Genomic DNA, 27,110 nt, shown 5'->3' with positions numbered 1-27,110 from the left:
AACTCTCTTGTAATGCATTTGACAAAATGGAGCTGAGGCAACTGCAGAGTCTCCAATTTCCGTGTAATAAAACCCTTGTGTGACCACCAGCTATTGGTTACCTCTCTGAAGTAAATGAATTTGTCTGTTATTTTCTCTGTAGAATTTAAATGAGAGAAATGTCTTTCAAGAAGCAAAGGAAGAAGCAGCTGTCAGCTCTGAGGATGACAGCTTCTTTGTTCAGGTACATGATGTTTCCCCAGAGCAACCACGCACGGTGATCAAAGCTCCGCGCCTCAGCACGGCTCAGGACGTCATACAGCAGGTAAGGGCACGTGCCCACCTCAACATGTGGGCTGGAAGTTGGTTTCAGACAAGCTAAGGTGGGGTTTGTTCTCAGCACTAGCTGAAGAATCGGCTTGGTAACCTGAATCTGAGGGAATGCCTTGTTTTTTGTTTTGTTTTTCTGCTTTTAAACAGACGCTCTGCAAAGCCAAATACTCCTACAGCATTTTGAGCAATCCAAACCCAAGTGATTATGTGCTCTTGGAAGAGGTGACAAAAGAGCCAGCAAACAAAAAGTCTTCAACATCTAAACCATCTCAGAGGATTCTGTCTGATCAAGAGTGTGTGTTTCAGGCCCAAAGCAAGTGGAAGGGAGCAGGAAAATTTATCCTGAAGCTCAAAGAACAGGTTCAGGTAAAGGATGCAATATTTCGCAGCAGGTGAATAGATGGTGTGCGATCAGCTTAATGGGAACCTGCTTTCCATGCAAGGGAGACACGACTGGCATGAGGGCAGATGGAGAGGACAGACTATATCAAAAAGCAGATTTCTTCGTTTGTCTGAACCTCCCTTACTTTTTCCTTTGCAAAACTGCATTAGATACATCCAGCAAATCGATTCCTTCACAGGCTGCAAATCCAGAACAACCTTTATCTGCCACCAGCTTTCTGTTTCTCAAAACCTCCTGGCTGTGCATGCCATGTTCCCTGTCATAGTCAAGGACCATTCAAATGGGCAGACCTTAAAGCTATTGGAATAAAGTACCCTTTATTCCTGCCCAGTGAAACAGTTGTTCTGTTGCTTTATCTCAGGCTTTAAAAAATGACAGGAATGAAGTACATGCCTGCTGGGAAAAGGAGCTGTGTTCTCCTTTCCAGCAAACACCACCAGTCCACAGCCACTGTTGCTTTAAAGTAACTGTATTATAAGCACAGACTACCAAATTTGCTGAACGTATCTTTAACAATGCATAATTTTTAATTAATTTATTCAGAACAATCAGTAGGAAGTGCCTGGGTGAAAGCACAGCCGTACTGAATTCCTAAAGGGAGGCCTGCTTAGCAGCAGACGAGGGGTTTTCATCTTCATTCCTTATTTCCCGGCGAACAAGCAGCTGTTAAACCACCTCTGTGATCTTCTGTAATCTTCACAGGCAGCACGAGATGACAAGAGGAAAGGCATCTCCTTCACCAGTGAACTGAAGAAGTTGACCAAGTCGAGTAAGCAGTACCGGGGCTTTGTGTCGCCCCCGCTGCAGGCGCTGTCGGACAGTCCCCAGGGCAGGGACGAGAGAGCCGCGTGCGCCCTGGCCTTCAGTGACATCATGGAATAGTCCGGGCTGCCAGCCCTGCTCAGGTATGAGACAGACACCAGCACTGAGCAGGCCTTCAGTGCAGCAGCCACTGCATTCCTGCTGCCAAGCTGTAGTGATCAAACCAAGCAAGGTACAAGGGCTGACAGTGATCCATACAAGCCTCAGAGGGCCTGGTGTGCACAGGCACGAGGACATCAGGACAGTCTCCAATCAGAAGGTGGAGATTCACCCACTTTCTCTGTCCATATTATCCAAAATGTTGTATCCCAGTTGATTTAGCACTCGTTTTTATCAACAGTTGTGCTTAAATAGTGATGTTCTGTTACTCTTTTGCTCTGGGCCACAGCAAATGGAAGTGAGTGGTAGAACTTTTATTGTTTTGTTACATCCAGATATTAAAATCATCAGGATTGGTGATCTCTTTTTCAGCTAGAACAAGTTTATAGTGTTAATTTCTGTCTGTGGAAATTTTGCCAGAAATGTTTAAACATTTACACTGTCCTTTCTGTATCTCTTCAATTTCTTCCATCTTGCTTGACTTCAAACAACTGAAATACACAACAAAGACTGTCCCATTTATCTGGAGATAGTAAGTGCCACTTGGCCAGCACTGTACACTAACCAGACACTTGCACAGTGCTACTACAGCACTGTCACAGCAGCTGGGAAGTTGCAGCTCATTGCAAACGAAGAAATCTTTTTCAGTGTTGATAATTCCACCTCGCAGATGGCCAATTTAAGATTACTTTTTTTTTTCTGTATACATCTAATCATGAAAGCATTATTTGACATGCACTGTAATGCTGCTGCTAAGTCACTAAATTAACAGAACTCAAGCACTGTTTTCATTTGCAAGGTATTTCAAATAGGAAGGGATGAATTTGACAGCTTATTTCTAGGCTGCTATAACCCCCCCATATGCATTAAAACAATCAGAATTCAAGGAAAGCAAAGTAAATTATGGAAAAATCAGAGTCACTTTCCCTCTTCTGCATTTGGTTCGGTTTTTGTTTTACTGGGGTTTTGTTGCATTGGGGGTTTTTGTTTCTTTTTGTTTTGTGCTTTTTTTTCCTTTTTTTTTTTTTTTTTTTTTTTTTAATATTTTCTTTTTTTTCCCCCTGAAACTCAAACCTGGAATTTACATGATTGAATCCTTCTGCAGTGCCTTTGAAGGATCCTGCTGTGGACTGAATTGGTCAGCAATTATGTGCCCTGTGCTACAAATGCTTAATCCAGGCAATGCTGCTGGATTAACATCCAGAATCTGGGAATCCTAAATGGGATACTGTTGATGGGAAAGATGCCTGTCAGCTCTCAGAATCTCTTCCTGTATCTTTGCATCTGCAGATTCTCCATAGGCGGATGGAGAAGTTTTCTTGGACTGTATGTTGTAAACAAACACGTGTCATCACCCTCCCCTTTTTAAACAAAAGATAATTTTAGCTTGTTGCCTCTAAGGAATCTGAAGGCAGAGAAGCAGACTGTTCTTTTATGTGTCTCATATTAAAATAACGCACTTTTACCTGACGATTACTGTTAAACACTGTGTTAAGTGATTGTAAAGAGATTTAAATATACTGTAACTTCCTTTGCATATCTGTTTAACTTTGGTGAATACACAAAACACTCAAAATTATTTATGGTTTATCTACATTAACAAAATAATGTACAATAGCTGAATACACCTTACTGGTAGTGAGACCTTGGCAAGGAACATTTTCTTCGCATAAATTTTAGTTTTCCAGGCTTGTGTTTAAAGAAAGAATATTTATTATCATGTTTCAAAGTACATGCCATTGTATAGTATATTTATCATATACTACTTTTTAGAAAATGCAGACTTTTTTATCTTTCTCTGGATTTAGAGGAAAAAAAATATTGGATCTTTTCTGGTTGTTTCTTTTCAGCACAAGGTGTTTAAACCCAGTACTGACCAAATTCAAAACAATGCATTGATAAGTGCAATTAACATTTCAAAATTTTGAATTCAAACCACATTTTTCCAGGTAGTCAGGAACTGTCTTTTTACTTGTCTGTTAAACCCAGAGAGCATAAAACTTTACACTATAACTCTTGACAATTCTGTTTACATAGAAACACTGTTGTGAAGTTTTACGTGTGCTGAATTCATCTTTTGTTATCTTAGTTAGTTGTGGTAGTCTCTTTTTTTTCCCTCCATGGGAATTACTGACGTGTTTCGTTATTTAAAATAATCCATTAGAGGGGCACAAATTAAACAACTGCTGCAATCGGCCATCCCTTTGATCTCCCACAAGAAATGTGTCTGGGGAACAAACTGCTCTGCACATGCTTTTGTTTCACTAGAACAACCCCTAAACAGAGGAAAGAAGTTACAGGCTGTAGTCTCATGACAGCTAAATGCTCTCCCTATGAATAAGAAAGTGAAATAAAAGAAAACAAAGTCATTAACTGGCATATAAACAAGCGGCCAGAACCTGCATTCTGTCACCAGGAATTATGAAGTCTTTCACTATACCCTACAGAAAATGCCTATAAAGTAGCCATTTACCAAAGCAAAAAAGTGCCCTCTTGAGGTCACTTCCAGCTTTCAGGAAAAATAACCACACACATACAAAAAAGTCAAATTTCCTCACAGAAGCCATGCACTTCCCACCGCTCATCCTTCACAGAAGTAAAGTTTTGAACTTAATGTACCAAAGCAGCATTTGCAAATCAGCAACAGGACCCCACTCAAGCCCCCAGGTAGCTCAGCCTGTCACTCGTTGCCAATTCCAAGAGTAGCAGCCCCTGGGAGGGCGTGCTCCCTCCACCCTGCCCAAGGAAGAGACTGATCCCGAGCAAAATGTTAAGAAGTGGCAACTTAGTATGCATAGTTTGCTTTGGAATACTTTGGAATTATTGGGAAATACATCAACCTGCTGCACAATTCAACTACTGCAACCATTTTTTTTTTTAATGTTAGCTTCATTCTCCGTTATTTTAACATGGTAACAGTTTGACATCACTGAGAATTTTTTCCTCATTTTTGTGTTTTTATGACATTTTAAAAACAACACTTAATGTGCTGCAGTTTTCCCCTAACTGTTTAGCTTTTTCTTTTTTGTTGGTGTGGTTTTTTGGGTGTTGGGGTTTTTTTTATCTTTAGCAGCTCTGAAAATTGTTAACATCACCTGTAGTATCACAGGAGGCTAGCAGATGTCCTTGCTAATTATTAATTGGATTCAACCTAGAAAGTTCTTATACCCATGTTGTCATCCACTACTGCTTTTCTGTCACATAGATATGAAAAAAAAAAAAATTATGGGCAAGCAAAGGGGACATCAGTAATCCGGTCATATTGTACACTACAGGCCTAACGCTAGCCTGAAGTCTTGTCGCCATTTAAAATCAGCAGTTTTGTACTATTTCTGCTAACACAATTTTTCTAGCTGTGGGAATAGCTCATCATCCTCAATCACAGTCAAAACCTCCTCTTGCTGCTGTTTATCATAGTGAAAGAGAACAGCAAAATATTTGGCTTTTTATTTAGAAACCTTAACTTTGTAGGCCTATGGACCTCTGGAACTATAAGGCTAATAAACTTCTTCCAGTATTTTCATTAATGTACGTGCATAATTTAATTTAATTTAGGTATTGGTAAATATCCAGGTAAACTTTTCATGGTGAAACATGATTTGGGAGAGAACTGCAGTGCCCTTCCTCTTGCTGGTTCCAAGTAGTGGAAACACAATACCACTCGAAGCATTAAACAGCAAGGGGGAGTTGTGAACTCCTGTGAAAGCCCAGTTAAAGAGCTTTCATGTGCTAAGTTACTGTGCTAATAGGAATGTTTATTCTGTTTAGCCGCAGATTTTATTTCTGCAGGAATCTATTCACACATTCCTATGACAAAACTGACAAAATAACTTTGTTCTTTTCCATGCTTTTGGCTGAGTGTGGACATCAATTAGGAAAATACATTCATTTTCACATTACAAACTATTTACAGGAAGCAGCTTCCAGGATAAAGTTTGAAAGAAAGGAATGTAAATAATCAACATCTTCCAGAAACATGCAGTCTCTGAGCAGTAGCAGGCCTTGCACTGCACACTTTACAGGTGGAAATAGCTCCGTTGCCTGTTGGCAAAAAACACAGAAGTACTTTATTCTGTACTATTTTAAAATGGCTACTTTCCTACCGATTTCTTAGCCTTTCCCTGTGCAGCCGTGCTGCTTGCAGAGTGCGTTTGTAAGGGCCAAAATCTGGGCAGCCCCAGCTGCTGTGTGCGTGCGCAGCTCTGTGCTTGTAGGAACTGGGCACTCCAGGAGCTGCTTCCTCTGCCGCCCAAAGGGCTTCCTGCTTCTGTCTTACTGACCCCAGTAAGAGCAGTCAGAACACTACAAAATACTGTCTCAGTTTTTGGTGTTTTAAGCCTAGTCACACTTTTTTTCTTGCTCACAAATACTGCTAGGTGAGGTGTCTGAATAGCTGCTTTTAGAAAAGTGTCTGCTTCTAGAATGCACGGGCTTTCGAGAATTAAACACTTCAACATGGAAATATCCAAATATTTCAAAATCACTTTCTCTTACATTCATAGTTTATTTTCAAAAAGAGAAGACTTCCCTGGCAGCTTTACAGGCTAAGTCTGCAGCTTCTGAAATTCAACTGTCTGTTCTGCTCTTCAAATGCTTCAGTTAACATCTGGTTTTTAATTGCTGTCTATTACTATTCCACTATAAAACTCAGTTTACTTTTAGGGTAGCCCACTAGATATACCAATGGTGGCAATTTTTTCCTGTCTGTGATAATTTTGTAACTTAAATAGTGATAGACGTTTGGCAGAGTTAGCAAATTAAACACAAAAATAAATAGCAGTAAATAGATTTTGCTCCAATAGATGTATAAGCTCTTTCAGAATGACTTGTACAGTTGTCTTCCTCTGCCTCTTCAAGCATGTCAAAATATTCTGACAATGCAACATCACTATGTGCCAGTCTTTATATATTTGGAAACTATGTAAAATGAACAATTTAAAAGTGACTTTTCCACCTGGACTGTTTTCTCTCTGCTGACTTGAATAAACTGTATTTGTATATGTTGTAAAAAAATAAATGGTTTAAGATGTTGACTCTTTGTTTTTGCCTTCCTGAACTGACAAAGGTATTGACAAATGGCCCCCTTGGTATTTTGCAGAATTTAAATCACATCTGTATTTGCAAACACTTAACAATGAACCAAAAAAGAAGTACTCAAAATCTATGGGAAGGACAGCCTAAGAAGAAAGAAATGTGTATAACCAACAGTATTATGTAGGTAGGTTTGTAGTCTACACAGTAAACATAATACAGTACATAGGTATTTTGTATGTATAATATAATACAATACATAGGTATTTTCTAATCCTTAATACACAGATGCCTGTTGCAAAAGCGTTTGTAAATTTCTGCTTAATTACTTGGAAGTTGTTGAACTAGTGCGATAATACTGAAAACATGTATTAAAAGAGAAATAAATGAATTGCAAAAATATCTGAGAATCATAAATTAGGATAAAGGACTAAATACCCTAGAGAAAAGATATTTTCTAACTTAAAGGAAAGCTTTGCAAACCTTCCACACGTACCATTATCACATCATAGATTAGGCACTACAGAAATGCATTAGCTGTCAGCCAGGGACAGCCCACTACATTCCCCTATACAATGGAATTCACATGAAGACAATACTCACCTTTAAATTATTTCATATATTTCACCTGCTCTTTGCAAAGCCAAAGCCAACATGCAGCTGAAAATGGATTCTAAACCAATCAGACTATAAGTAGCATTTGGAGAAAGTGGAGAGAATTACATAGAAAAAAACCCCAACATTCTTACCTTGTACTTATCTTGTATTCTTGACAGCAGTGCTTAATTGAAGACACTGCACTGGAGCATTCAATCATGATGATAGTTTAGAACTGAAATTCAATACTCTTAATTTGCCAATATCAAGATTCAGCAGAGGGGAAAAAAAACACCAAATGCAAAATCATTTCAAGATGAGATAAACAGTTAAAAGACATTAGAAGAAAAGCAGGAAAAATGCAATACATATTCCAAATGTCTAAACTCAGACATCAAAAAGTCAATATTATGTTAACATTTTCAAAATATTTATTAAGTTATCAACACAACCCAGTGAGTTCACAGAAATACATATGTATATAGTCTTAAAAAATTTTTAAAAATATATGAACAAAAATACAATTGTGCATGGCTGCAAACAATTCTTAGATTACCTGGGTTTGTACATTTTTGAAACACTGGCATGACAGTTCATTGTGATTCCCCAGCCCCCTGAACAGGGGCCTGGTGGATAGGGGGACAGGCCTGTAACTATGTGAAAAACTGCTGTTACGTGTTTATGTGTTTCTATATTCACACAAAAGCCTACTTGTGTTCCTTTTATGATGACGGGTGATTTCTTTCAGCCAATCTTTCTCCATAATGAAGAATCCAAGTGAACTTGATTGAGAGGTACATTCATGCCAAGGATGATTCCTTCAAGTGTTTAGCAAAATCCAAGGCTTTGTGAGCAACAGTCTCACTGATGTGCTGTTGAATCTGTTTGTTCAGTTCTTCATCTACAAATGAATCCATTTGCGAGAAGGTATCCTGAAAATTACAAAGTATGAGTTGTATTACTAAACAAAGGCCATGTTTTCCATGTCTGCCTCAGTTTAGCACTCTTGTTTATCTCTCGTGGTCCCCATCATCTAGACCAGACCTGTTCAACTGGCAGCTCACTCCTCCTGGCCTGCAGGACATCTGCAAGCACCATGTCAGGCAGTCCTTTGCTCGTGGGTTTGGGGAGGCTTTTCTGGTTTGTGGTAAGCTGGGCTTTAGAAGATTACCCACTACACACAGCCATGGCTTCCAGCTCTGGAGGGGTTCACACACTGCCTCCTGTTCAACACACCTTACAAATACAAATCAAGCAGTTTGGTGACAGCACACATTTATAAATCAAGCACCTCTGACCAAAAGGCCAGTGAAAGCAACAATGCTCACAGCACAGGCTGTGAGTCAGAAAGGAATCCCCTGACCCTTCTGCCTCCAGCCACGCTTGGAGCCCTGCGTTTTCCTGGTGCTCAAATGAAGAATGATGATAATGCACATAATTTAAACTTCCCTGTGAAAGTCTTAACATTCCCAGAGTCAAATACTTTGTGCGCTCAGGGAGAAATGAGAGCCTCTCTTTAGTGGTGCACAGGGCTCCAGTTTGGAGCTTCTGTGAAGAGCAGGGAGATGCTGACAGACTGGCAGCCTGGCACACACAGGACATGCAGGACACAGAGGGTAAAACTCAGACACTGCCAAAATTTGTTAAATGAGCCAAAAAAACATGGAGGCAGGCAAGACCCCAAGGTAATTTTCCCAGTTAGGTCCATTATAGCCATCTATGGACACTCTGTGATCTTGCTGTTCCATTGTTTCTGCTCCCTAAAGCAACTTGTGCATTTCCTTATTCAACCCAGATTCCTCTCCCATCTGCTGTTCTCAGCCTTGCTCACTCAGAGCTGCTCATGTAACTCCCTCGCAGGACACACGTACCAAGGAGTCATCATGAAACAACTGAGTAAGTACAAACACATTTTCAGAAGCTGCTTCTCTAAAATGGAAAAAAAAATTGTGCTCTCAAGGCTTCAACGGACATTACTGAGTTACAAAGTGGAGCACTGACAAGGTTAAGAGGTTAAAATGTTTGCAAACATGAGAAAGAAGGAAAATTATCACGTTTTAAAGGGCGCACTGCTCACTGGAGGCTGGCATCTGGAACGCATCCAGTGCTGAGGATATAAACACACATCCCCCCGTTTCTTCTCTTTTTACATTAACTCTTTGTTCCCCTCAAATTTCCACTTTAAAGCTGTAGTGACACTAACAGGGATCAGTATGCCTCGACACACTGAATCATGGAAATCTGGAAATCCAGCTGTCTTGGCAACTACCCACCCTGGGGAAAGAGCTGGCTTTTTATCACTGCTTTTTGAACAAACATTAGTTCATCATTACAGAAAAGAGCCAAGAAATCTGCACTGAACCACTGCAAAGTGCAAAATAACAGCTACCATATTAATCTTGCTATGTTAACTGATGCTGTGGGAGGTAGGACTATTTATACAGCTATTTTTTCTTTCCTTACACTCAGTCGTATCTTATGCCAGCTAAAAAATATACTTGAAGCAAAAAGTATGGAAAGCAGAAAGCCACACCGAGTGTGCCAATGCCTGGGCACTGCAGAGTGAGCCAGCAGATGCAGGTTATATTGGTGTGTCACATGGTTGAAAAAGGACACAGAGAGATGAGAACAATACCTTTCTTCTGGGTGTTACTGACGCAACAGGAGGATTAAAGGTCATTCCTTTCATACAGTATGTCTCAAAAAGTTCTGTAGCAGACCTACAGTAAATAAACAGTGAAAGAAAAATGGCATTAGATAAATGCAACTTCAGCTGATCCGTCACCAATCCAAGAGCAGCATCTCACACAAACCCCGCTCTCCCCTCCATGACACTTTAGAACTCCTCATGAGTAATGAGCATCACCTGGAAAAGATCAGGAGCCAATGGCTGGGAAACAATGCAAGTCAAAGGAAGTAAAACGTGTCTAAATACACACAAAACTGTTGTCTTCCCAGAGCTCTGATCTGCACATATTTGAAAAAGGCGGGGGGGGCGGAGGGAAGGTAGGTAAAGATGGTCTAGGTGACACAATCTGCCAGAATTTCCAAATTCTTGCCAAAGAATTATGAAAAAAACATCCATGGGAGAACAGGGAACTGGATTTCCACATTTTTTTTCCAGGACCTGCACTTTCCAATATGCTCAAAAAAGAGCTGGAAGGTATCAAGTTATTTGTAGTAGTAATAATGATCTACCTGTAGAGAACTGCAGACGGATTGTATGAGATGATCGGTAAAATGGCAAATTAAATTTAGTGTTGGAAAAAGCAACTCTACATAAGAACAGGAGGCTCTGAGCAGACCACTATCACTTAGAGAAAAAATATTGTTATGACAGATACTTTCATAGGATTGTGACTTTAGTGCTGTTTGGAGCAGTTTTGAAAAGAACTCCATGAAGAGAGAGGTACTAACAGAAAATGGTATCAGGTTCAGGAAATCCACCAGGCTGAAACCCGTCAGAGGCCTGCTCAGAGCATGTTTTAAGTGTATGCCCTGGTTTTATTGCCATTTTGACAATGCAGCTTCTGCCAGCCACTGGCAAACACAGGATGCAGAATTAGATCTTAGTCTGAGCCTGGATGGCTGTTCTCATATTTTAACCTGCTACAGACCTTACACTGCAACCTGGGTTCTGGTTTCCACTGGACAGCCCCAGTTCAGTGATCCTGATCCATACTCAGACCTTCAGGGCTGCTGTTGAAGATATTTTGCTCCCAGGGGAAGAAAACACACTGCACTTTGAGATGTTTACCCTTGCCACAGTCAGGCCAAGGAGATGTTTACCCTGTCACACCCTTTCCTCAAAAGGAAAAAAAAAAAAAGGCAGCAGCAGTCTGCATTCTGTACTGGCAGAAAAGCAAAGAGATTTTGAAGATCAGAGTCCTTAATTTTATAGACAATTATTTTTAGGAATTCTTTTATTTTTCCTTTAATATAGTATAAGCAACAGCTTCCTTTCAGGGCCTATTTAGAAAAAAAGGAACTCTCTGATAACTCACCTTTGGCTCAAGTCAAGTGGAAGAGCTCCTGACCCTTCAGTTGGAGCTCCAGCTATAAGGTGAGATGCAAACTTCTGCACTGTTGGATGATAATGTCTCTGAAAGAAAGGAAGAAAGAAGGCACTAGACAGACAGTAAGGGATAATGTATTTATCTATGAATCTCATTTATTTCTGTTTCTATAAGATGGAATGTCTGCTTTTATTTTAGAAACTGAGTACCTAAAAATCAATCAGTTTGTGGGATTAAGTGAATGAGAACACCTAGTCATGCATTTATTCCCTCACATCATGCTGTGAGCATGACTCTCCACAGTTAGGTAATCCCCACTCCCAGAACACAGGGACAAAGGGCAGAGGAAGCCCTCTCCAAACCCTGACTGGAATGACAGATCAAGGTGTTAGTTCCTCCTGGAAGAAGGGCTGGACTGCAAGGGAACTTAACAGATCTAAAAAGTCTCCAAAGGAATCTAGTAAGGCAACCTACAGTAAGAAAAAGTGTGGCATTACAATGAAGGATGTGTAACATCCACTTCTGAGCTCATCCTTCCATATCATGTGTTGGTCTTCCACTCTGTTGGAACAGGCTCATGTGGGCCAGGATTTGACAGATAAGCCTGAAGACCTCTGTTCTCCATTTGTGTAAAGCACCTAAACATTGAGCAGCTGTTTACTGCTGTTACTTCCCAATTCCCTGAGCTGTTCACAAACCTGGAGCAGGTGCAGCTCCCACAGTGCTGTGTTCTGGGCATTGCAATGTTCTGGTTCATCTAATTCTGGGAGATAAACTCCACTGCCTTGAGATTCATTGTCTAGTAAGAGGTCCATCCTTGGGAATGTCTACAACACAAAAAAACAGAAACTGAGTTGTTTATAACACCCAGCCAATTATAACATGATTGAGTCAGTTTCAGGATTCATTCCACTTCATTCCGTTTCAGCAGCATTTAATCATATTCTGTTCTCATCATTCTTGTTACAGATGCTTCAAAAAATTTTGCACAAAATCATTTTATCAAAAAAATCAATAACCTTTAGCCAGTAAGCTAAAAATCTGACAAGTAAAACTTACTTGCATGAAAAGCCTGTTTGTTGCCAAGATCCCAACACTGGAATTTGGAAGCACATGAAGAGCAAGGATGGAAAGTCGCTTTAGGAAAGCAAGAGCTCGTTGCTGGGAGACTTGCTTCCTCCTCTTGGCAAACATGACATCCAGGCACTGCAGCACAATCCCTATGTCCTCGTTGGTGCCACCTCAAAAGCAGAATTTCATACAAAGAGTAAAGAACCACCTCATGGACACACAGCTGGATACTCTAAGGGCTGGACACTGAACTGAGAACAGCATGAGACTGCGAGGCTCAGACACCGCTCACGTCATACAGACATTAACCCCCCACCCTTTTGTGATCAAAACAGTCCAGCTTCAAACAGGAAAAATGTACCACTGCTTCTGGGCTCCTTTCTAAGAAAATACTTCTTCCATCAAAAATACCTAATCGCTAAACACAGCTACTGCTTTAATCCTAAATGCATTCATTGTATCATTTTCTATAAATTATTAAACAGTAAAAAGATCTAGTCTTTTACCAGACTTCTTCTACCAGAACTGCAGAATATTTATTATTACTAGTGAATTCACATTCCTGAAGTTAATTAAAATTACGTTAATTTCAAATTTTATAATTTTTTTTTTCATAAATTATTCCACTTCTCAGAATTTATGGAAAATTTAGATTAGAACATATAAATGTTATCGTTATAAAAATCAGAAATATGTATTAGAAAATTTTAAAAAACAGAATTTAAATTAAAATTATTTTTAGAGTTATGTTAGAAAAAACAGGTGTTTTTTCTTTATGGAGGGAGAATTAGAGAAAAAAGACAAGAATTTTTAAATTGCCACTGAAAGAATTATAAGGAAGTAAAAAAAATTTAAACTGAGGACAGACTAAATGCTTATCTAAGACCAAATACTTTGCATTTCCTAATGAAATGGCATAATTAAAACCTGCTACCATGTATTAGAATAATAATTCAAGTATTTGTATGGCAGTAATGCAATGTGCACCTCGAGAAAAAAAAGTAGGTTAAACCAGACAACAATCATCTCAGAAATCAGGTACCTTTAAAAAAAGTGTAGTTTATTAATGTTACATAAAGGCTTTGATAGCAAAGAAACAGAATAAACATTATCTAGATGAACAGTGAAAATAAGAATCTGGAATTACCTGCATGTAGGCTGAACAGTGTCTTGTACAGATGTGTGTAAAATTTCATTGGATCAATGTTAAGAACATCACCTGTAAACATAATCCCAAATAAACACATTTACTCCGTTTATTTATCAGGCAATATTAAACAAAAGTTTGTTTTTAAAAATCTCCTACCTTGACCAGAGAGTATATGAAAAGCACTGAGAACGCAATGAAGACTCTCCCGATAGCTTAGATCCTAAGAATACAAAACTGATTAAGTACCCAAAAGAAAGTAATTTTAAGAAATTGTAATAAAATTCAACTTACCCCAGATGCAATAAGAGAATGAAGGACAATCAATAGGTCATCAAAAAATTCCACATTTATGAGATGAGCAAACCTTGAATCAAAGAGATTTTAATTTTTAAATTATAGATATTATCTGTAAACTCGGTTCAAAGCGTTCTGAATTGCCAAGATCCACACCTTAAAAGCAGACTAAATCAAATGCTGAACATTTACTATCTTCACAGGAAATAATAATTCAGCCCTCAACATGCTAATCATGGCTTTTCTAGAACAGTAACAACATGCTTGTGTCCCTTAGCAATTAATCAGACAAAATAATGGAAACACACCACACTTGTGGCATTTGCAGCACATCAATTCTATCATAGGAAATTCCAAATCACATTGAAATGGTTTTGGACACAGTGGAAAACTTCAGCAGAGAAATAAAAGAATTTCAATTTATTTGTCAGGGGCTATCTTTTCTCACTGCTTAAATCCCTTTCAGAGACAAAAATTTCTTTAGTGCTTTATGTCTTTTCCAACACACACAAAAGAAGGTAGTCAGTTCTTACTTTGCAAGACCTTCTAGCACAGCTGGCAAAAGTGGAGACTTCTGAGCTTTCTTCAAGATCCTGAAGTAAGTTACAAATACAATATTCAAGGTCTCTGTGTGCTGAAGGAAAGAAAACAAAATTAAATACTTAATCATGCAAGACAGACATTTCTACTTCACTTAAACTCAGCTGAAATGCTTTTCTCTCCTTCAGCCTGCACTCAGGCATTCCAAACCAGTCCTGGCACTGCCATCTCTGCTCTTCTTATGCTGAAAAGCTCAAGTCCTCCAGGGCTCTCCTGCCCCTGGCTCTCTCCTGGCTACTGCTACACTCCTCCTTTGCCTAAAGGCCACTCTGAGAGGCTCTAACACCCACACACAGTGTCCTATGGAACAGGAACCTGGAGGACATTTGTCAATGGATTCAATACCAGTTTGAGCAGACAGCAGAAGGGAACAGGAACGGCTACGTTGGCCCTCCTGGCTAAACTGAGAGCGTGGTTTACTAAAACCTAGATCTCTGTCACAGGCAAAGTGTTTGTTAGCTGACAGCATGATCTAGACATGTGGAATGCTGACAGGTTGGGATGGAGGGAAGACACTTAGCTAGAAAAGGGTTAGGAGCTGCCGCTGTGCTAAAATAGGAAAATAAGCTCTAAATTACTTACCAACTTCAGTTTCTTTTCTTTACTTTCTGATGCTTCTGCTTCCAGGAGCTCTCGTTCCAGTTTCTCTTCTGCTTTTTTCCACTGAAAATATACAGTTGATTTTAAGACAACAGATTCAATGCTTCCAACCAGTCTGGATATCCAGGTTGAAAAGATATCCAGAGAACAGATTTTTCCTGCTTGATGAGTTGCTTACCCAGTGATTCTACAGGATAGCCCTCATCCTATCAGAAACAATCAATCAAAAGCATTATCAAGACAGGAAAGAGGAAAAAATAGGAAGATAATTAAATTCCCTGTAGAACCTCATAAATTTTCAAGTACAATGCAAAAACTGATCACTGATGCTGAGAGTTAACAATGGCAACAGCAGATGTGCAATCATTGCTGGAACAAATTGCTACATAAAGTAACAAGTAGAGGACGAGAAAGCACATGTAGTACCTTTCTTTGCATTCTGGAAAGATTTTTTCTTTTCTCTTTGTACGTCATGAACTTTTTCTTTGGTGCAATGTCTTCAGAATCTTTTTGTAATTCTACTTCCTTAATTCTTAAGTGAAGAAATACTTTTAACACCTGTTGTAGAATAAAATAAATACAACGAAAGGTCATCTACAACCTGATAGGAACTAAGGGTAAGAAATCCTGAATTCCGTTCGAGCTAGTGGGCTTTGCTGGTCAAAAGTTCTTCTGTTTACTCCCCTCCTGTTCCTTCACACCTGTATCTCTTGATCCCTGCTCCCAGTTCCTTCCCCAGCACTGTCCATTTCTGTCCATTCCTCCATTTGCCTCTCACTGCAAGTCTCCCTGCCTGACTTAAGCCGTGTCTCTGGCAGAATCTGCTCTCCACCTCCCAGTCTCCTTCCCTTGCCCCATACCTCTCCAACTCTGGCTCAGCCTAATCCTGAACTGTCTGTGGTCTGACAGAGTGAGGAAATTCTGCTTGTCTGTAACCAGCAGCTGCAGTAACTTTAACATTTGGGCGTTTTTGAAACTTTTGACAGAAGAATATTGTGAGGTACAACAGAAAGACTCTTACCTCAGGTCTGACATCATAATTTCTACCCCTCACAAGGCCAGAAATTACTTTAACTACACCAAGTGAAGCATAGCCCAACTTGTCCTGTTTAAAGAGCTTCTTAACTGCCTCAACACACAGTTCAGAAATCTGAAAAGTAAAACACAGAAATTGTTCTGTAAAGCCAAGTCCACAACAACAGCTAGTAACAGATGATACTCATGGTATTTACCAATTATAAAGTGCACACAGCGTGTAAAACAGTGATAAAATATGGCCAAAAGCTCTGGATATTGTGGAATAATGCTCAGAAATAATTAGTTTTCACACAAAACAAGAACTCTTTCTCTAATCAGAAAATCACTTACCATTTTTGATGGATCATTCATGAGTGGAACAATGAGAACAATAATGTTATTGTGGAAGTTGAAGTGGGGTAGGGCCACAAGCAGCTCACACAGACACTTCACTGCTACCTCTGCTAGACCTTTATATGCCTTTAATGAGATGACATTGCTTTTCTTCAATTTTCTTTGCTTCCAATCTGCACAAAACATTATTTTTAGTGATTACTCTTCAGAATGATGGTGATCTTAAAAATATTTAAATTTTTAGTGATTGCAGGCGTACTTCAGGCGAGTGCTATCTCAGACAGAAGGTACCATTCATTCAGAGAAGGGAAACTGCTGCAAACAATTTTGCCTTGACTCAAAAAATGGGAAGTGTTAACTGTACCTTTAATTGTTTGTTCCAGATTTTCCAAGTAAAATTTATACTGGCTTACAAGGCCTTCTTCAAATTCTCTCAGTTTCTGTGTTTCTTTTTTAACCTGTAAACATAATTGAAATGAGAGTTTATTTGGAGAGCTAAATACTGAAATTAGCCAACAGTGAAAAAAAATTTCAAACAAACATCAAGTATCTAAGTAGTTTTTTCTTCTAGGCAGACATTCCTAGAAATGTATTAAAAATAAAGTATTTCTGCATTTTTCTACAGATGTGTTCAGAGGGTCTTTTCCAACTAGACCTATTTTATTTATTGAGCTTGAAGTAACATTATCAACTAGATTGATAATATAATATAATATAATATAATATAATATAATATAATATAATATAATATAATATAATATAATATAATATAATATATTACTTTATATAGATAAGATTATATAACTGCATTAAACCTATATCCAAAAAACCTTCTACAAATTGGTCAAAAACAAGCTCCAGAAAAAAAAGTTACTCTGCCATTGTTCAACAAATTGTTGAACACATTTCAAAGAAATTTGTGCCAGTTAGGTGACAACATTGCATAACTTGCTTTCTAACTCTCTTTAGTGCAGGACCTTATTCCAAGGTTTATGAGGAAAGTCACCCAGGTTTGGCATACTGTTTTCAGACACTGCTTTTCCCCTCCATTAACATGCATGTCACCTACTTATTGAAGCAACTACGTAAGAATTAAAGGCTCAAAACCAAAACCTCTCTTCCTCAAAGTGTCAACGCTTCAGAGCTTCCACTAGTATTTGTGTATTTGTTCCCCTTTGCTCAAAACCATAAATTCATATTAAACAAATCAGCCTTACTATCTGGCATAGCTAACTACTCATACACACTACAAATAGATTTGCTATTTCACCTTGGTAGCCTTCTCTGCTTCAGTCAGAGGCCGGATTTTGTACGAAGGTGCAATATCTTTGAATATCTCCATCAAAGACACCATGACCAGCTTCCTAACAATCACAGCAACATTAGGATCCTGTTCCATCAGCATGGCACGCAGCTCCTTCAGCTTCTTAATCTGATTGAAGAAAACAGGCAGACATCAGATGAAGATCAACCACAAACCAAGGGAAAAGCACACCATACATTAACTCTGCAGTTACTCAGACCCTACTTAGCACTGCATAAAGATCCAGGAAATTATAGATATCCCAACAAAATTTCAGTCTCAGGAATGTTGAAAATATCCTGCTATTACAAACTTGCACAAAATTACAGAAAATTATTAGTATATCCTGAAGCATTGAGAACTATCAGATACAACCCTGAAATCAGAGCTTACGTAAGGGTTATGCTTAAGAAACAAGGCAGCATGTACAGAAAATAACCAAAGTGATACAACACTGATCTTTTCCTTGTTCTACTCATATACTCCTGTGCTTTTGCTACTCTTTGCTCATTCAGATCTTTGTTTCTTGACCGTGCACAACACAGACACATGCACACGCAGGTTAAGTAAATGTACCTACATTGCTGTCTGGCTCTGAAAGAATGGCAGATGCTAAGGCAGCTATGTGCATCTTCCTCTCCTGCAGCTTTTGTCTCCTTTGAGCAGCCATTTCCTCAGGAGTGAGAACAGGCAGGGGCTCCTCGTTAAAGTCTGGCACATGTTAGAGTGTGAGAGTTAGAAAAGAGGGGAAGTCACTTAACAAATGCCATGTTGTAGATACTGCATTTCAAACAGGTAACCTGGTAAGGCCACACGAGAGTAACACAAGAAGTTCCACTGCCAAAGGAGCTTTAAGAATGACTTTGCTAGATCTTATATTAGCCCACAGATTCATTTTTGCCACGCTTCAAACCCTTTTGCTTGCAAAAAGAAGTGGACTAAATGTTTTCAAATCTGCCCATGGTGTTCTCTGAGTAAAGTAGGAACATATAAACTCAACGTATTACCCCAACCACACCAAGAAACTGCAGTGCTCTGCAATTTGTATCAAATTATTCACCATTCACTTCTTCTTTTAAAAATACAGTTGTTTTTGTTAGTGTTTTCTGAGTATTATTTTGCTAGAAGTATCTCCTTCCTCAATTTCAGATTATATTTAGACAGTAAGGATCCAAGTCTCCAGGTTACTTGAAAATGACCATTAATTTGATAGACATCTGCAAATAAAATCTCCATTTCCTGGGTTTTAAGTAAAAAATTTTAAAGACAAAGAGAGACACTTAAAGCCTACGAAAATCTGTGTCCTGAACTGCATTTCAAAATGATATGCGTAATCAAAATGCAACTACATAGATATTCTTTATGTAAGACCAGTATTTCCTTCTTACTAGCAAATATGACACAACGGATAAAAGGAACTTCATGCAAGCAGCAGTTCTAGGTGAAAAATCAAAATAATTTTGAAGAAAGAGAATCTGAAGCCAGCCATTCCTGAGATTCTAACAGGTAAGAGTGCAAGCTTTGAAGGATGGTTATCCTGGTTTTGATGGCAACATGGTAATGAAGATACTCAAAAACATCCTGAACAAAATACACTTCAATTGCAAACTTCCTTGGGGAATAGCTAAATGCTTTTCATGTATGTCAGTGATCTGGAAAACAAAGCCAACAATAAGCAAAAAAAAAAGCTTTATTACCCTCTGCTTCCTCCGTATCTTCTGTGTCCTCTTCTTCATCATGTGCAGCACTGACAACTGCAAAAACAGAGTGTCTAGTGTCAAGCATGTAATAAACACTGTGAAATTTTAAATGAATGCTTATATACTTCTTGGCTACTATACCAGTTAGAGATTCTGTGTCTTACCTGGCTTTTCCACAGCTTGAGGAATTATGCCACTCTTGTCTTTGATGGGGAGCAGGTGGATGAGTTCTTTTTCTGGCTCTGTTTGCAAACGTCTTGGCACCTTCTCGTATTTCTCAATCACGCTTTCACGTTTTCTTTTTTTGATGTGAACGGGTTCACTGGAAAATACGAGGCAAACTAAATGAACCAGCCATGTAATTAGACAAGAGCTATGCCTGACCAGCTGGACTGTCTGCCTCTCACCCAGGCCAGGGTGAGGCCAGCTGCAAAGAAACTAAAAGAGACCTCCCGATAAACGCATTACTTTACATATTAATTACATATTAACCACACAAGGCTGAATTGGTATGAAAAGGAGACATTGCAACTCACTTAGAAGAAAGATCTCTGGTTAAAAAGGATGCTTTTTGGGCCAGATCCTCCATCAATTTTAAGTCATCTTCATCCAGCATGTCCAGTGGAAGAGCATCTTCTTCCTCTTTTTCTTCCCATTTTCTAGCTATTTTAGAAGATGATGTGTACAGATTAAGATCCCTTATATATAGTCACCCTTAAAAACCTAACCCTGCCTACACTTTTAGAGGCCATTTTGTGCCTTACTTCTACCTGGAGCTCACTGACCATTGTGCATGAGGGTTTTGTTTTCCCAGGAAACTGCCCCTTTGCTGTGACATCCAATAATGATCAGTGCAAACACATTTCTACCATCTTTAACTGACAGCTCTAGGTGCCAGAATGGCAACATTTTGTATTTTTCACAAGTCTCCCATTCTTTCAACAGGAACAGCAACTATTTGTACACAGAAAATGAAGTGTTGTTTCCTCGAACTTTACAACAGGAAGCAGCAGGATATTTAGTAACCCCCATAGCTGAGAAAATGCTTACCAACTTGTTTCTTCTTGCATTCCTCCAACGGAAAAGGCTTTCTAGAAATAGCATCTCTGACAGCCTCCCTTAGCTTCTTTTGCTCTTTACGATACTTCTTAGCAGCACTCTTCTGCTTGTACTGTTTATTCTTTAATTTATTGTCAAGTTTTATTTGACTAGTTCTCAGTAACTTGCGAAAACTTGGAACTCGCTTTGTGTTTTTTCTCTAGAAAACAGAAAGATTCAAGTCACCAACATGTTAACAGCCTTTGCAAAATTTATTCCACTGTTTAAGATCTTTGAGTATAAGGACTGAACAATGTGTTCCTTGCTAACAGTATTGTCAGTTAGCCTCAAATTTACACAACTGTGTTACATCTTTGAGAAGAGAGCACAGTGACAAATGTTCTACAAAAACATTCTCTGGCAACTATTTTAATAAACCCTTTGTCCATCACTTTTAGACACATAGACACTCAAGGTATGGTACACAGCTTGTTAGGGTGCAGTTCTTCGTGTGTTCCCAAGTACTCTGTTCTCTTCTCAGAGTTCTGCTGCTCCCTTGCACTTCACAAAGTACCTCGGGGGACTTTAACGTCCAAGGCCACAGCCTCGAGCAAATGTCTTCCTTCAGGACATCTCCCTAAGCTGAGCTTTGGCTTTCTTCTGCGCGAAACTCTCCCTGCCCAGCAGCTGCAGGGACCTGGCGAGGCTGCCTGCTGCAAGGCTCACAACAGCAGCTGTACTAGAGCAGGGTTAGGGGGCCAGGGCTCGGGGAGGCACCGTGGGCTGACAAACCGGCCTCGGGGAAAACCCGCAGGCGCGGGTCAGTACGTGCGGCCCGTGTCAAACCTGCAAAACATTCCCAAGGGTGCTCGGGGTGGGAACGGACACGGCAGGGATCACCTTACGGGAAGGAAAGGCTGCGCAGACAAACTGGACAGCGAATCGCTGTTAGGGATGATGCGTCCCTTCACAAAGGGGACAAGCGGCTGGATGAGGGTGGGGCTCCTGGAATCCTTAGCTCAGTTGGTCGGAACATGGTGCTAATAACTGCAAGATTGTGGGATCACTCCCTGTGCGGGCCAGCCACTGAAGAGCTGGGCTCCACGAGCCTTGCGGGCCCCTTCCCACTGAGAACACGCCGTGGAAAATGTGTGAAGCCGGAATTTTTGTCAGCTCAACTTTAGCTTCCCTTCCTATGTTGGGTTATCGGCAAGGCTCTGAAAAATCAGCGTTTCGTCTCGGGGTGAGACACGAGCCTACGCCGCGCCGCCGGTGCCCGCCCTAAGCACCCGCACTGCTCTGCCGTTCCCGGAGCCCCGGGGCGCGGCGGCAGCGGCCACGGCCGCCCGTCCCGCCCGTGAGCCCCGGGCCCCCTCCGCGCGCCGCCCGGCCCGCTCCCCTCACAGCCCCTACCGGCTTCATGGCGGCGGCCCGCGCGTGCTGCCCGGCGGCGGAAGCGCTCCCCGCGCGGCGCGGCCGCGGCGCCCACAGCGGCCCCTGGCGGCGGAGGCCGAGAGAGCGCCGGCAGCGCCCGCAGAGCGCGCAGAGAGCGGGGCCCGGCCCGGCCGCGGCAAGGGAAAAGAAACACGGGCCGCAGCTGCTGTAAGTTTTATTTACACGGGAATTGTGACTAGTGGTCTTAAAGGAAGGCTTGATCCTTCTATTTACAGTTATATACAGATTTATAGTTGAAAAGTAAGAAAACTGTACAAGATAACACAAAAATATAAGACAAATTGGATCCAATTAAAGTAGTGAATACATAAGTTAAGAAAAATCTGACATTTACATTTCAAATCGTAATGTTATGAGTAGCATATATGTAGTTTTTAAACCAGATAGCAACGCAAGTTACACCACACTAAATCTTTACCCCGATTATGCAGACTCCGCGTTTAAAACACCAGACAACTGGAAGCCTCCCGCACTTAAAAATACATAATGGTAATTTTTACTTGATTTCCAGAGGGACCAGTTACAAAAACCCACATGTAAGGAATTTATTTACATTAAATATTAGCTAAAAATGGATCAAGAGAGTGCAAGTGTTCGTCACCTGCAGTGCTATCCATTTTAAATTTCTGTCCCCTACAACCACAGGTTGTTGTACAGCATCTTCAAGAACAGGAAATGTTTGAAAATATTTGCCGTGACACGTACAGTATGACTTTATGTCTCACAGTTAAAAGATGTTAAAGGACTAAGTGTCACTAAACCAGATGCTTTTTGGATTTCAGTATTGCACGCTAATAAAAAGACAGTTTCAAAAACAATAATGTGTCTGCATTATTTCCAAGTGTTAAAAGTGGCTGCTTCTTTGAAAACACAAAAGCCTTTAGATAGCCTTGTAATTTTCTAGTGTTCACCATTACATACAAGTATTTTTTAGTTAGAAATGGCTCAACAATATAAACCTTCTCGTGGCAAAACCCTTTCACAGAATACCCACTCCATTTACTCCACAACCAATACACCAAAACAAATGCTTAAACACCACTTGCTTTGAAAGCTGTACAGTCAAAACAGCAGCCCTGTTCTTACCACTGTTTAAAATTCAGATTATTTTTGCTCTAGGTTTGGGCACAATACGTCTACAGTTCCTGAGTTAATTACATTTGCCCAGACTGAAGAATGAAGCTGAATGAAGCTGCAACTTAAAAAACAAAAAAAACCCAAACAAGTAAATAAGACAATACCCCTTCCCAAATCTTAACCACCTTGCACATAAACATACCAAACCACCTTATTTGGTCCTCAATACTTGCAAATTGTTAATTTTGGAGGTAATGTTTGTACCAAAGCATTTGGTTTGGATAGCAGTTTTGGGGCCTTTAGATTTAGCATTTCCCTCATCCCCTCCAAAAAGTGCCTTTGTGGTATTTGTAAAAACAGTTATGCCTCAAAAATTTGTTTAAAGTACCAACAGAAGTTATTACAAATGTTTATTGCATTGAGCTGATTCTTTTAAAGTATTAAATATGAACTCCCCACTTCTCAGTTTCATAGGTTTTAGTATTCTGTGTGAAATCGGATCTTCCCACGGCAAAAACTAATACTGGCAAAAGGGTGAAGATTTCATCAGTTCATTACTCCACTGAGAGCTGTGGGTTTTTTCCAAATCATTTTCACATATTCTATAGTGCTTTTTCCACATAGAAATGATGTGAAAACTTCTTTGTCATCAAGTGGTTTTCCACGTTTCCAATAGACCTCAACATTAGCTTTTCGGTGCTGGGCTATGGTTCTTGTCCCCCTCTTTGTTGTCCTTCATCAGTGAGGCAAACACCTGGAAAAGTAAATTATTTAATGAATATGAAGACTGACAGTGTTATAATACTATCAGTATTAACCACCACAATATTAGCATGGAGATTACTTTCTAGAATGAGACACTAGAAAGGAAGTGCCTGTTGCTCAGGAGTCAGACAAGCAGCCTAAATAATCATGAGGAGAAGTGCCCCACGTGCTGACATGTCTGATTTGATATATGTCTCTCCAAGAAACTCACCTGTGCCCATTTTTTGTTACTATTCTGCATCTGAATAGCTGCAATACAACTAAAAAGCTTTTCTGATGTAATATCTTCTGGAAGTTTTGTTAGAAACTGTGCTATATGAATAAAGTCCATCTGTAGGAGAATATCTTCATATAACCGAAGGATTCCTAATCCTGTCCTGAACAAAAATTCTTCTCCATCTCTACAGAAAACATCCCAGACACGACAGGCCAGATCAAGTGGTAATGATTTGCTGTAGAGTGTAAAAATCCTACAAATGAGTCAAAAACAAACAAAAAGGAAGAGTTATAACTCGTTTCAGAAAAATGAAAAGACAACTTCCTTTAAATCTCAGTTACTCTCGTTCAGAGTAAGCAAATGACAAGTTATTTTATATACTCTTATTTTCCCCCTATTTCAATGATCCACAAGACTCCAGCTCTTGAAGTCAGAACTTGTACTCTGAAACCCATCTCTTTTTATGCCACAAGAAATCCTTCCATTTGGATGCCATCTCCTTTAGAAAGCTTTTGCTAAGAAAGTGACAATTCTCTTCATACTCAGACTATAACACACACATAGGAACTTAAGCAAAGATCACAACTGTGTAACTTAACCTTTCCCATTAAAGCCATAGAGTTTAACAGCTCTGTTCATCATTTACTTCCTAAATTAAACCTAAAGCCACAACTCATCTCAACTGGGTTGCATCCCACTAACATACTATGATAAGTCAATAGCTACATTTCTCTGATACATTTTTGAGTTTGTTCACATTAAAATCACAAAAATCTAATAATAATTCTAGATGAAGCTCATCCTTATGTGCACAAACAGATACCTGTTTTTGACAGCACTACCACACCTCAAGGGTGCCTGCACTACTACTTTCCACTACAGACACACACAGAGCTTGCTACTCTCTGCTTTAGAACATTGGTTACTTCAAATTGTTCACTGTATTTTCAAGTCTATCCCTTTTCAAACCAGGTCCTAAATTTCATCCTCCCTCTGCTTTTAAATCTCTACTCCTATAGTTATACTTCCTTCAGTAGCTGACAATGCTCTATTCATCAAGTCACAATCACAGTACACCATACTACTACGGTATAGCAGCTTCCTCTCCCCTACTTATGTCACACAACTGCAGCAACAAGAAAATGAACACACAGAACTCCTGTTTGTCTCATTTTTTAACTGAATACATCCCTTTTAATAAAGCTTGAAGCCTGCCAGAGGAACTGCAGTTACACAAAACAGTTCATCATTATTTCACAAGACCTACTGAATGCCTTTTTTTGTGCTTTATTTCCAGCACTGAAAGACCTATAGCAAAATAGAAAGTGTTCCAACAGTTCTAAGGTTAGGTTTTCTATGTTCTATGAACTCACCAGTCTATCAAATATATGTCTGGAGTAAGACTGTATGATTTGAAATGAAGAAACAATTTAGGAAGATTTTCTTCGAAAAATACTTCAAAGGCTGCAAAGTATTTCAGCATCTGTAGGGATAGTAAAGCACACCATAAGCAGTCATCAAAAGAACGTTTGGTTGTAAACCAGTGAGAACCCCAGCAAGAACTGAGGATGTCAACACAGCACAATGTGACTCCTTAGGACAAGTAAAATGATTAAACACTTTGAGAGGAGAAATCAAAACATGAGAATGAACTTTATGGGTTAGTACCTGGTATTCTCAGTTTTGTAATCACAGGTTAAAGTTCTCCATTATTCAACAGGACAAAAGAAAGTCATCAATAAAACAACTACGCTTCAAGTCAAAAGAACGTTACGGTCCAAAACCAGAAAACTCTGTGCATACCATGCTGTGATCCACACGGAAAAAGGCCAGCTGGCATGGCTTGTTTAGAAGGTTAGCAAAGGCAATGAAAGCATCTGCCTCTTCCAGATTGAGAATGAGCACAGCAGCAATGAAGGACATCCCTTGTACCTTCAAGTGGGAAAAGCATCGGGCAAATATAGGTGAGTAGGTTCAGTACATCTTACTTCTTTGGAAATGGAAATATTTACAGTTTGCAATTTATCAAGTACCATTGCATAACATTTCCAGATGAATAGAAACAATGTGGATAAATTATTTTTATGCATGCAATCAATGTGATTTCAGCAGTTCAGATGCTCTGGGAGGTCTCATGATCACAAGTCCTCAAGGACTTGAAATACACATTAAAACCACACAGGGTGAAAGCAGAGCTCATGAGAAACAAAACCTGGTCTCAAGTTCATTGTTAAACTATGGGAAAAGCAGTCATGGAGAAAAACTTCACATGTGGGACAGTTTAGACCCAGACAGATACCTTGGAACTGAGACAAAATTCTGTTTCAGAACAGTCAATACATGTCTTTCCACTTGCCAAACCGTATTTTTTCAAACATAAAATTACTTCTAGGTGGTTAGCTGCAATGCAAGTTTACATTTTTTCACCATTACTCTCCCAAAAACACTTTAGCCTGCAATAAAAGTGAAGAGCATGATTCTTGTAGTTAAGTGATGAGCTGAATACCCATTATGCTAACAATAATTTTACCAATTTCAATTGCAATCATCTTTATTCCACTGTCTCTAAACATTCATGCTGCCTGTTCCCATTTATAAAAACCCATAAACTCAGCATTTTAACCAACTAGGGAAAAGAGTATTGATATGCATCAGGAACAGTCTATGAACTTTCCATTTCTGGAGGATAAATAGGTGTGGAAATAAGATTACATTACATTTACTGCCATATTAACATTAAAAAGATGTGGTACGAAATATCAAGACTAGCTGTATTTCTAATGGAAAGAGAAGACTTATCCATGAGAAATTACTTATTTGCCTTTTGAAACTCCACCCTGGGAACAAGCCATCTCAGAACCTGCAGAGGTTGTAAATCTCGCTTTAAAAATATGGGAGAGTCTCCAAAAATGAGGTCACAGATGACAGAATTCAGGCTCCAAACCATTTGAACTCGAAAAACTGACTAGTTATTTATGCAGAGTCCCAAGCTTATCTGATTTAGAGAGGAAGACACACCCTGTGCTAAATAATGCTTTGTTGAGTGGATGAGACTTAAAACTTCTCAAGTGTTTCTGAGCCCCAAAGCAGCAGAGCTTGTGAAAGATGTTCCTAGATACCTCCAGGAACAGAGAAAACAATCCTATCTCTTCATTATTGTTCATTACTTAAATGTTTCTGTTAGCTAAC

The 27,110-nt window shown here is 39.5% G+C and overlaps 3 protein-coding genes across 6 annotated transcripts in view; 1 reads left to right on the top strand and 2 right to left on the bottom strand.

The window, feature by feature from the left end:
* PLCE1 (phospholipase C epsilon 1) overlaps nucleotides 1–6,658 on the top strand; it is a 139,249-nt gene extending 132,591 nt beyond the window's left edge. For both annotated transcript variants that reach the window (XM_040070697.2, XM_040070695.2), the window contains 4 exons: nucleotides 143–304; nucleotides 460–678; nucleotides 1,418–1,620; nucleotides 2,742–6,658. In XM_040070697.2, coding sequence (XP_039926631.1) covers nucleotides 143–304; nucleotides 460–678; nucleotides 1,418–1,597 — 561 coding nt within the window. In that variant the 3' untranslated portion in view covers nucleotides 1,598–1,620; nucleotides 2,742–6,658. The remainder of the gene's footprint in view (nucleotides 1–142; nucleotides 305–459; nucleotides 679–1,417; nucleotides 1,621–2,741) is intronic.
* A 1,019-nt stretch (nucleotides 6,659–7,677) lies between these two features.
* Nucleotides 7,678–21,866, bottom strand: NOC3L (NOC3 like DNA replication regulator). Its single transcript, XM_040070699.2, has 21 exons — nucleotides 21,821–21,866; nucleotides 20,420–20,627; nucleotides 19,906–20,032; nucleotides 19,534–19,691; nucleotides 19,367–19,423; nucleotides 18,250–18,380; nucleotides 17,637–17,798; nucleotides 16,731–16,824; nucleotides 16,364–16,539; nucleotides 16,017–16,145; nucleotides 15,422–15,553; nucleotides 14,978–15,058; nucleotides 14,329–14,429; nucleotides 13,793–13,865; nucleotides 13,658–13,721; nucleotides 13,499–13,570; nucleotides 12,340–12,521; nucleotides 11,979–12,107; nucleotides 11,269–11,366; nucleotides 9,900–9,984; nucleotides 7,678–8,196 (listed from the first exon to the last, which is right to left on the bottom strand). Exons 1-21 carry the CDS (start codon nucleotides 21,827–21,829, stop codon nucleotides 8,065–8,067), a joined length of 2,400 nt encoding a protein of 799 aa, XP_039926633.1. The 5' UTR covers nucleotides 21,830–21,866; the 3' UTR covers nucleotides 7,678–8,064.
* Nucleotides 21,867–21,999: 133 nt separating this feature from the next.
* TBC1D12 (TBC1 domain family member 12) overlaps nucleotides 22,000–27,110 on the bottom strand; it is a 42,393-nt gene continuing 37,282 nt past the window's right edge. For all 3 annotated transcript variants that reach the window (XM_040071451.2, XM_040071452.1, XM_040071450.1), the window contains 4 exons: nucleotides 25,725–25,853; nucleotides 25,295–25,404; nucleotides 23,916–24,174; nucleotides 22,000–23,693 (listed from right to left, as the gene is read on the bottom strand). In XM_040071451.2, the coding sequence (XP_039927385.1) occupies nucleotides 23,625–23,693; nucleotides 23,916–24,174; nucleotides 25,295–25,404; nucleotides 25,725–25,853 (567 nt within the window). In that variant the 3' untranslated portion in view covers nucleotides 22,000–23,624. The remainder of the gene's footprint in view (nucleotides 23,694–23,915; nucleotides 24,175–25,294; nucleotides 25,405–25,724; nucleotides 25,854–27,110) is intronic.

The sequence above is a fragment of the Hirundo rustica genome, chromosome 8 (assembly GCF_015227805.2).
Source record: "Hirundo rustica isolate bHirRus1 chromosome 8, bHirRus1.pri.v3, whole genome shotgun sequence".
Lineage (NCBI taxonomy): Eukaryota > Metazoa > Chordata > Aves > Passeriformes > Hirundinidae > Hirundo > Hirundo rustica.
This window is presented reverse-complemented; position numbering and strand designations above follow the sequence as displayed.

Coding starts and splice junctions, on each gene's coding strand:
- NOC3L (XM_040070699.2), bottom strand. Junction 14,430..14,977: donor AAGAAAAGAAACTGAAGTTG/GTAAGTAATTTA, acceptor TCTTTCCTTCAG/CACACAGAGACCTTGAATAT. Junction 8,197..9,899: donor CAGTAACACCCAGAAGAAAG/GTATTGTTCTCA, acceptor TGTAATTTTCAG/GATACCTTCTCGCAAATGGA.